General features: G+C 44.6%; 2 protein-coding genes and 1 pseudogene across 2 annotated transcripts in view; 1 reads left to right on the top strand and 2 right to left on the bottom strand.

The window, feature by feature from the left end:
• Nucleotides 1-1,949: 1,949 nt before the first annotated feature.
• Nucleotides 1,950-2,792, bottom strand: LOC144232717 (small ribosomal subunit protein eS21 pseudogene; annotated as a pseudogene).
• Nucleotides 2,793-3,214: 422 nt separating this feature from the next.
• Nucleotides 3,215-9,944, bottom strand: LOC144232765 (uncharacterized). Its single transcript, XM_077765615.1, has 4 exons — nt 9,907-9,944; nt 9,398-9,697; nt 7,299-7,343; nt 3,215-3,320 (listed from the first exon to the last, which is right to left on the bottom strand). The coding sequence occupies exons 1-4, from the start codon at nt 9,942-9,944 to the stop codon at nt 3,215-3,217; spliced, it is 489 nt and encodes a 162-aa protein (XP_077621741.1).
• Nucleotides 9,733-10,662, top strand: part of HENMT1 (HEN methyltransferase 1) — a 9,280-nt gene continuing 8,350 nt past the window's right edge. Inside the window, exon 1 of the mRNA XM_077765530.1 lies at nt 9,733-9,811. The gene's annotated coding sequence lies outside the window, so the exon portion shown is untranslated. The remainder of the gene's footprint in view (nt 9,812-10,662) is intronic.

Here is a 10,662-nt window from a genome sequence, read left to right as displayed (position 1 = left end):
GACCCAGAGATCTAGAGTCATAAGCTCTACGGAGTGAGCCAGCCAGGCACTCTAGCTTGCCCTTGTAATGCAGCTTGTATTGGCTAGGTAGATTAGATGGCTGTCCTGGCACAATTCTTTCCCGTTCAGTGTTTTCCTTACTCTGGACAATGTAGATAGATAAAGATTAATGGTTTCTGACAGTACTGCTTTGGCAGCATTTTATGCTTCTTTTAAATCCATTAACTTAAAAAAAAAAAATCATGATAGGGGTGCCTGGGTGGCTTAGTCGATTGAGCGTCCAGCTTCAGCTCAGGTCATGATCTCATGGTTTGTGTGTTCGAGCCCTGCATCGGGTTCTGTGCTGACAGCCAGCTCAGAGCCTGGAGCTTGTCTTTGGATTCTGTGTCTCCCTCTTTCTCTGACCCTCCCCTGCTCATGCTGTCTCTCTCTTTCTCAAGAAATAAATAAAACATAAATTTAAAATATCATGATAAAATGTGTGACAAGCGGTGTGATTCAATCAGAAGCCATCTAATGTCTGATGTTAGGAGCGGCTGACAAACAAAGATCTAGTGAAGACACATTTAACTCCTCTGTCATTTTTCTACAAATTTTCATTTTTGGTGGCTTTTATTTTTATTTTTGTAAAGTTTTAATTATTTTTGAGAGAGTGCGAGTGGGACAAGGGCAGAGAGATGGGAGGTAGAAGATCTGAAGCATGCTCTGTGCTGACAGCTGATGCAAGACTTGAACCCAAGAACTGTGAGATCATGACCTGAGCCAAAGTCAGATACTCAACCAACTGAGCCACCCAGGTGCCCTTTTTGGTGGCTTTTAAATGGCTTTTGTACTCAGTTGGAACAGGGGAAAAAACAGACTTTCAGTGTCTTAAGGATCTAACCAACAACCATTCATCTCTTTTTGTTTTTTCCTCCAACAGTCTTTTCTTGAAAGCCAACAAAGTGGTCAACACTGTTAGGTGGGGTAACATTTATCAGAGTGGGTCATCAGTAAACATTTACTGAACATAGTTTTTCTCTTTTTTTAAGTTTTTTTTTCTTTTTCTTTTTAGAGAGAGAGTGAGAGGATGAAAGAGAGTGGGGGAGAAAGAGAATCCCAAGCAGGCTCAGTGTTGTAATTACAGAGCCCAATATGGGGCTTGAACCCATGTACTATGAGATCATGACCTGAGCCGAAGTTGGACGCTTAACCAACTGAGACACCCAGGTGCCCCTCTCTCTTACTTTATTTTTAATGTTTTATTTATTTCTGAGAGGCAGCATGAGCAGAGGAGGGTCAGAGAGAGAGATAGAATCCAAAGCAGGCTCCAGGCTCTGAGCTAGCTGTCAGCACAGAGCCCGATATGGGGCTCGAACTCACAAACTGTGAGACCATGACCTGAGCTGAAGTCGGATGCTCAACTGACTGAGCCACCCAGGCGCCCCTCCTCTCTCTTCCTTTAAAGAATTAAAAACTTTGAGGGGTGCCTGGGTGGCTCAGTCAGTTAAATGTCCTACTCTTGATTTTGGATCAGGTCATGATCTTACAGTTCATGGTTTGTGAGATGGAGCCCAACATCAGGCTCTGCACTAATAGCATGGAGCCTGCTTGGGATTCTTTCCCTCTCTCTTTGCCCTTCCCTGGCTCCTGAGTGCATGTTCTCTCTCTCTCTCGCAAAACAAATATTTTCAAAAATCTTGCAACATGAGCAGGGAAGGAGCAGAGAGGGGGACAGAGAATCTGCAGCAGGCTCTGCTCTGACAGCAGCAAGCATGACCTGGGGCTGGAACTCACCTAAACTGTGAAATCATGACCTGAGCTGAAGTCGGATGCTCATCCGACTAAGCCACTGAGGTGCCCCAGTGCTTGATTTTCAATCCTTTCCCATCCTCTTTCCTCCATAGTCTTTTACATCTAATAAATGGTACCTCCAGTTTTTCAACTGATCATGCCAGAAACTTGGTAAATATTTTTTTTGGGCGGGTGCCACAATTTATGACAAATATTGCACATCAGTGACCCTCCTCAGTCAGAAGTTCTTTGAGGTAATGCTGTTGGCCTTGGCCAGATCCAGAATGGAAGCATCTGCCTCTCTTCTCCTGAGAATGGCCCTGGAGATAGCATAGATTTTGAAGGGCCCATTGACCTCACCTTGTCAACCTCAGTCCTGTTCATGTGGTTGGACAGGATCAAGTAGTTGCTGGCAGTGTTTCTTCAGCTTGTACAGGCCCAGGAACTTGCTTGCGTCATTCTGCATGTCCAGGCCACATCTGGACTGCTACAGTGAGCAGAGGTGCACAGGCTGGGGACCGTCCCTCATTCCGCCTTTCTACCCCTTATAATCCACTATATCATTATGAAATTCTGTTAGTTTCACTTTCAAGGTGAAACTCTGTCCACATCATGACACCTTCCCTGCTGTCCTGAAGTCCAGGCCACTCTTGTAACTCTTCTGATTTCCTGGATGGCCTTCTAAATGGTCAGGATGCTTCCACTGTTAGGGGCCTCCTATGCCTTCTCCACAAAACAGCCAGAGGGGTTTTCTCTGGTCCTGCTCCCAGAGCCAGATCCTGAGACAGGAAGATTTATATGCAAGTAATTTTTCTGGGAGAAGCTGATGAGGGAGATGGGGGAGGCGGACTGGGAGGAAAACAGGCAATAGTGCAATTTTGGGTCAAGTACTATGGATGACAGCCTGATACCTCAGGGGAACTCTGGAATTTTATACCCTATTGTTCCAACTTGAGGAAAGGCACTGATTCTTTCTTTCCTTTCGTTCTTTTCTTCCTTCCTTCCTTCCTTCCTTCCTTCCTTCCCTTCCTTCCTTCCTTCCTTTCTTTCTCTTTCTTTCTTTCTTTCTTTCTTTCTTTCTTTCTTTCTTTCTTTCTTTCTTTCTTTCTTTCTTTCTTTCTTTCCTTTCTTTCTCTCCCTTCCTTCCTTCCTTCCTTCCTTCCTTCCTTCCTTCCTTCCTTCCTTCCTTCCTTCCAGGCTGACTCTTTTTTTAGGTTTATTTTTTTAGTAATTTCTATACCCCACATGGGCATCAAACTCATCGCCCCACAATCAGGAGTTGTATGCCCTTCCGACTGAGCTAGCCAGGCCCCCGAGGAAGCTGACTTTTCTGTATCCACACTGCTTAGACTTTGGCAAATGCTACCTGGGCGTATGTAAATTCTCAAGATATTTGCAGCTCTGTGCGTGTAGCAAAGTTGCTCTGGTAGCCCTCACACAGTTAGCTATCTGGGTCTGGGTCTGGGGGACTCNGGGGGGGCAAGTTTTGGTTTCTCTGCCTGTGGACCTCTCCATGGGGCTGCTTGTTCTTCCTCAGAGCATGGCACCTGGATTCCAAGAGACAAGCAAGAAGTTGAAGGTACTAGTTTCTTAAAAAACTTTAAAATTTTTTTTTATTTGAGAGAGAGAGAGAGAGAGAAGGAGGGAGTGTGAGTCCGGGAGAGGGAGCAGAGGGAGACAGACAAAGAATCTTAGTTAAGCAGGCACCACACAGCACCGAGCCTGATGCAGGGCTCATTCCCATGATCCTGGGATTATGACCTGGGCCAAAATCAAGAGTCAGAAGGTCAACTGATTGAACAACCCATGCTCTCCAAAGCTACTAGTTTTTTAACGCGTGGGCCTGAAATTGGCATTCTGGTATTATACTCATTGGTAAAAATCATAAAACTTATTTAAACTCAAAAGGAGAAGAACTAGACTCTACTTACAGATAAGAGCGTCAAAAAATTTGGGCATCTTTTTTTNAAAGTATTTGTGCGCCTGGGTGGCTCAGTAGGTTAAGCGTCTGACTTGGCTCAGGTCATGATTCATGGTTCATGAGTTCAAGCCCCTCATTGGGCTCTGTGTCTTTGGCCTGGAGCCTGCTTCAGGGGCCTCTGTCCCCCTTTCTCCCTCTGCCCTTCCCCTTCTCTTTCTCTCTCTCAATAAATACACTAAAAAAAAAGTAATGAATTGTGCATCTTAATTCTCCACCCCCATGCAAAAAAGGTGGTTTTATTAAAACACTGGGACAGGACCTGAGGGCAGAGATAGCTGCCTGTACATCTTAATCTGTCATAATCTTCTTCTGGCCACAAACTGTTTACATTCCTTTTACACGCACAGGATCATCTTCTCTCCAGACTTCTATATATTTCTTCCTATTTTGAGTATAAATCTGGCATCCAGGATAACTCTTCCTCACTTCTTGCAGGGCAGACTCCTCCATTTTGACCTGTGAGTACATTCTAACTAAATTCTTCTTCTCGGCTTATCTCTTAACTCAGGCAAAAGACCCTGTAGGCAGGCAAAGCATCCCTTGGTGGGAACCAAAACTACCCGTCAAACAATAAAAAGACTGCCTGGAGCTAGCAAGACCCTGAGTGATTGACCTCAACACAATGACTGACCTGACCTTTACTGCCCACCTACCTGTACCACCCACCTTTGTCCCACATTTCCCTCACATTAACCTAAAAAGTGTTTTCAGCACTTTGGAGATGATAAGCTAGTCCTCTGTTTTCCCGGTGTAGGCCTCACTAAAAAAAATTCCTTTCTCGTTTCACCAACACTCGTCTCTACCTTTGGATTTTGCGAGCAGTGAGTGGCCGAGCCTGGTCTGATTGGAACGCCCGTAGCCAGGTGCTTTTGCACCCCTGCACCCCAGTTACACACCTGCAGCTTCTGGACTAGAAGAGCCACAAGAAGGACCTTTGTCTTTTTCACTCAAACCGGTACTCGGTCCGTGATAGGTACACTCCACATAGATATTGAATGCGTAATCTTATTTCTCACTTTTCAACTGAAAAAATTGACACTCAAAAAGGGTAAATAAATTTCCAAAGGTTAGAGAGTAATATTAAAAAAATGTTTTTACTATAAAGAAAATCAGTATAATCATGTAGAAAGTTATGACAACATAACCTGTTGTGTGTGTGTCTTTTTCTCTGTCACACACATAAAAGCACACACACAGGGGCACCTGGGTTGGCTCAGTCAGTTGAGCATCTGACTTCGGCTGAGGTTATGATCTCGTGGTTCATTCGAGCCCCTAATGGGGCTCTCTGCTGTCGGCACAGAGCCTGCTTCAGATCTTCTGTCCCTCTCTTTCTGCCCCTCCCTGATTGCACACCCTCTCAAATATAAACATTTAAAAAAAATAAAAGCACGCTTACAAACTTACTCAGAATTTATTATGGAAACCCTTGTTATAGATGTGCATGCATCCACCCAGAGATCTCCTCGTACTTGGCCCAAGTCCAAGACTTTATTTTACAATAATAATAAGTAGCAACAGACAGAGGGCATTAAGTCTAATAATTTTTTAACGCATCTAAGCAACGTTTACCGAGGGCCTGCTCTGTGCCAGGCAGGCAGTGCTCTAGACATTGCAGATACAACAGCTAACAAAACCAAGTCCTTAGTAGCTAATATTCTAGACGGAGGAAACAGACAATAAGCAAGTGAACAAATACTAGGCTATCAAATGGCAATTAAGTGCTAAGGCAAAAAAAGATGTAGGGTGAAGAGAAAGGAAACAGTGGTGGGTGGGGACAGATCTATTTGGCTTATTTGACTTAAAACACATTCTGAAAGTATAGAGCAGGGTCTGTATCTCAGTGGGGCTTAGAATCTGGGGGCAGAAGTTAAGATGAGGTACAGTGAGAAAACAAGATGACAAAGAGTAAGCTAAGGTATTGGCCACAGGAAGGAACAGATGCAACTGACAGCTTGAAGAGGTCAAGATTTGGTGACTGTCCAAATATGGGAAGGGCGGAAATGGACAGAGCCAGGGAGGATTTTCAGAAAGAGAGCAGGAGACCAGGAAAAAGGTGAAATAGGCAAACTTGGAGAGGAAGTTGGACAGGAGAAATTAAGTTCATAAATGAGTTGGCTAACAGGTTAAGGCAAAAACTCTAGATCCAGGAATCCTGTACAGGTTATTGATTAACTTAAAACATTCTTAAAATATTTTAAAATTATGGTAAAATAGAACACTGACAAATTTTTTCCCAGTTGTATAAGATATTGATTCAACAAGTCTATGTTATGCTGAAGCTTACCATTTTATTTAATTTTTTAAACACTTATTTACTTTTGAGAGAGAGAGACAGAGAGAGGGAGGGAGAGAGAGCATGCCCAGGTGGGGGAGGGGCAGAGAGGAGGAGAGACAGAATTTCAAGCAGGCTCCTCGCTGTCAGTGCTGAGCCTGATGTGAGGCTTGAACTCATGAATCTTGAGATCATGACTTGAGCTGAAATTGAGTCAGCCACCCAACCGACTCAGCCAGCCAGGTGCCCTAAAACTTACCATTTAAATTATGTAGTTCAGTGGCATTAAGTACATTGATACTGTTGTGAAACTAAGACCTCACTACCCATCTACAGAACTTTTCCAGCATCCCAAACTGAACTCTGTAGCCATTGGACAACACTCTATTCCTTCCTTCCCCCAGCCTCTGGTAGCCACCATTCTACTTTTCTGTCTTTATAAATTTGACTACTTTAAGTATCTTATATATGTGGATTCATACTGAAGAAGAGGAAAAATACTTCCCTCTATCCTTCCGAGTTTTTGGCTGAGACCCCTGTAATAAAAAACATTTGGGTGGCCCTTGGCTGGCTCAGGTAGTGAAGCATGTGGCTCTCGATCTTGGAGATATGAGTTTGAGTCCCATGTTGGGTATAGAGATTACTTAAAAAATAGATTAATGAGAGAAAAACAGACAAGTTTATTAACATGTATGCCTCAGGTGTACACGGGAGATACCTGGGAAGAATGAGTAACTCCCAGAGAAAGCCCAAGCCAGGACCTTAAATACCATCTTCAATAAAGATAAAAGATGTTGGGGTAGGCGTATTGGGGGAGGCTAATTATGGAAGATTACCAGGAAAAGCACAGTAAACAAGGGTGAGTTTTGTCTTGCATATTTTTAATGTTTATTGTTGAGAGAGAGAAAGAGAGAGAGAGAGAGAGTGAGTGTGTGGGAGGGGCAGAGAGAGAGACACACAGAATCCAAAGCAGTCTCACAGAGCCTGAGTCAGCACAGAGCCTGATGCAGGGCTCAAACTCAAGGACCTGAGCCACCTAGACATCCCTTAAATGTTTATTTTTGAGAGAGAGGGAAGGGCACAGAGGAAGGGGGACAGAGGATCCCAAGCGGGCTCTGTGCTGACAGCAGCGAGTCTGATGTGGGGCTCGAACTCCAGAACCATGAGATCACAACGTGAGTCAAAGTTGGATGCTCAACTGACTGGGGGTGCCGCCCAGGCACCCTTTATTGAGCCACTCTCTTACCCCAAGAAGAAGTTACAGAGTTCTACCTCATTTCAGGAGGTGGTGTTGCAGGTGAGATCCCAAAGTCAGGCCTATATGGAACAAGATTTAATAAGAGACATTTCTTTATTTTTTAAAAAACTTTTAAAAAATGTTTATTTTTGACAGAGAGAGAAAAACAGCACATGAGCGGGGGAGGGGCAGAGAGAGAGAGAGGGAGACAGGCTCCAGGCTCTAAGCTGTCAGCACAGAGCCCAGACATGGGGCTCTAACTCATGAACCGCGAGATCATGGTCTGAACGGAAGTTGCTTAACCCACTGAGCCATCCAGGTACCCCAATAAAAGAAAAATAGTTAGGGAACAGACTATAAAGTGAGTTTTTGGGTGCAAAGACAGTTGAGAAGATTTCTAGATGTTGGACTTGAAGCATCTTCAGTCCGAGTGAGGAGAGGCAGTGTGATCATAGATTTTCCTGGGTTGCAGTTTAAATATGTCTGGTGATGCCACCAGGTGGTCAAGTGAACTTTCTGGTTTGGCCCACATAACAAGGCACAAAGGCTGTCCACACATGAACTGTTATGGTGACTTCCATGGAGTTCATATCAAATTAACCAGCTCAGCTTTCAGGGCTTTTGGAAAAGAACACTTTCTGTTCTTACTGATTCCAAGTCAGAAGGATAGGAGAAAATTGATAATGTTACAGAGTCAGATACTGGAGCAAACTAGAAAAATTCAAGATCTAGTCATCTGCAGGTAGTTAACAAAACCTCAAAGACAATGAACAGGACTAAAATCTGATATCCATTTAAGTGTGCTCCTGAAAATGATTTTTTCTCCTTGCCTTGCCTCCTTCCAGTATTTGTCCCTTTGTGACTGGCTTATTTCACTTAGCATAATGTCTTAAAGGTCCAACCATATTGGAGAAAGTTAGAATTTCCTTCCTTTTAAGCACCGAACAGTATTTCATATGTATATGCGGCTTCTGTTTATTGATGGGCATTAGGGTTGTTCCTACCTTTTGCTACTCTAAATACTGCTGTGAATATTGGCATACAAATATCTGTTCAAGTCTCTGCTTTTAATTCTCTTGCATATATACCGTTAATAGATAAACTGAAGCATATGGATATTTTCAGGAATTTGAGAAGATCAATCCAGATCAGGTAGGTCCTAACCACCTTCAGGAACTAGAAGACTTGATAAGGAAGATGCCAAAGCAAAGCAGGGAAATTATTTGATTGGTTACGGCTTAAATAATGACCTTATTTGGGAAAGCCTAGTGATCTGCTTGCCCTTGGACATTCTTAGGTTTCCATGTTTTAACCTCGAGCCACTTAAGAGGTTTAGGTTTGCTGATGTAGGGCTGCGAAGGCACTGGAGTCACCTCGGTCTAATGGCCTTCTTGCTTAATTAATTAAAAAATACCTACAAGTGGAATTCACTTATTAACTTGTAAGGTTCTGTTCAAATTATACATTCTGTAATAAGGAATATGCTACTCTAATGAAGACAGTCTGTTGAAATTGCAGTTACCCCAGGCCAACAGGAACCTCTCAAACAGTGAAGCTTGAGTTATGTGTTTTTTTTGTTTTTGTTTTTTTACTATGAGACTAGACCCCTCAAAACACCAAAAACAAGAACTGTGTAATCTATCCTTGTGATACTCCAAAGCTGTTAGCACTGTCCTTTGCATATTGCAGGTGCTGTGTTTGAAAGTACAGTCCTAATATATAGTTTATGGTATATCAGAGGATTATTAATGCATTAGTAAACACCAGCTTCGGAGTCTCTTAAAATGGAGTAAAAATATTTTTTTCCCAATGGCGGGGGCTTCGCATCCCTTCTCTCCCCCTCCTTAAACTCTTCCACCGCCACGTACGATAAAGGAGTGAGCGATTACAAAGCGTCAGGTTAAACGTCCGGCAGGGGAATTAGGAGATCCTACAGCTGCTTCCCCAGCATGCGTAAATTACCAGTTGGAGGTTTGGGGGCTGAAAGAACGTTCTTCTGCGCTCAGATGTTGTTGGGCCAACTTGACCCAGCCCAGAGGCCTCTCCAGGCCCTTGGGAATTGTTCTGAGGCTCGCAGGGGCGGCCGATTCGGACACAAGCCGCTGGCCGGCTCGAGCTCCGCCTGGCCGCTCACCTGGCTGCCTTCCGCTGCCGGGGACCGTTTTCTGTTCTTTGCTGCGAACGGGGAGAGCCAGGACCCCAGCAGCCCCCGAGCCCGCCGCCCCGCTCTCGGCCCGCAGCCGCGCCTGCGGCGCCGCCGCCTCGATTCAACTGTCCGGCTCCTGGAGGGGCCGGGGCGGGTCGCAGCCGCGCGCCAGTGGGGGGACGTGGCGGGGACAGTGGTCTTACGGAGATTCGGAGGGACTGCCAGAAAATGGCCTCGGGGCATGCGCCACAGCGGCCGTTAAGAGACGCAAAACCGACGCCTTGGAACCTGGGGCCGGAGAGAGGGACCGGGCTGGGCGCNGCTAAATGCCAAAGCGGCTCCGTGGGCCCAGCCAGTGTTCCCTGCGCTTTGCTTTGCTGCGGTCCAGCTTCTTACGCGGAGGTAAGACGTGCGGGGGAGGGTGCCCTATGCAGACCTTGGCATTGGGGTGGACTTAGTGAATAACTGAAAAGTGAGGTGATTGACACGATGCTTACATTTTAGGCTGAGAACCAAAATTTAATTTCAAGTCCATCTGAATTGTATAGATGTTGACATGTTTAGTTTATCAATTATTTAGGGCATTTTTATCCTTTTTTTTAAAAATATTTTTATTTATTTTTAGGAGAGAGAGAGAGACAGCGTGAGCAGGGGAGGGTCAGAGAGAGAGGGTGTCACAGACTCTGAAACAGGCTCCAGGCTCTGAGCTGGCAGTCAGCACAGAGCCCGACGCGGGGCTCAAACCCACGAACCGCGAGATCATGACCTAAGCGAAAGTCGGACGCTTAACCGACTAAGCCACCCAGGCGCCCCATATCCTCTTAATTAGATTTTGGTCATGTGTGAGCAAGTGCTTGAAAGAAATTCTGGGGGGGAGGTGGGGTGCCTGGCTGGCTCAGTCAGTAGAGCGTGAGACTCTTGATCTCAGGGTCCTGAGTTCAAGCCCCATGCTGGTTGTGGAACCTACCTAAAAATTTTGAAGTTGAGGGCTTTAATGCAAGAGTCACAATGGATAGAATTGTTCAGTTTGCATTAACTTTAACAGGAACAGGGAAGAATGGGTGTTACTGCATTTAGCTAGATTTGTCCTAGAGAAAAGTCACTTGGGCTTTCTGTGCCTGTTTCTTATCTGAAACCATAGTTAGTGAGTAAATTCTGTGGATTAAATGGTAATACATAAAGAAAAGGAAGTCTGCTTTCTCCCTTTCCTTGCTTTTTTTTTTTTAATTATTTTTGAAAAGTATTTTTTGACA

The sequence above is a fragment of the Crocuta crocuta genome, unplaced genomic scaffold, assembly GCF_008692635.1.
Source record: "Crocuta crocuta isolate KB4526 unplaced genomic scaffold, BGI_CrCroc_1.0 scaffold274, whole genome shotgun sequence".
In the NCBI taxonomy this organism is placed as follows: domain Eukaryota; kingdom Metazoa; phylum Chordata; class Mammalia; order Carnivora; family Hyaenidae; genus Crocuta; species Crocuta crocuta.
The sequence above is the reverse complement of the archived record's forward strand: the minus strand, read 5'-3'. Positions and strand labels throughout refer to the sequence as shown.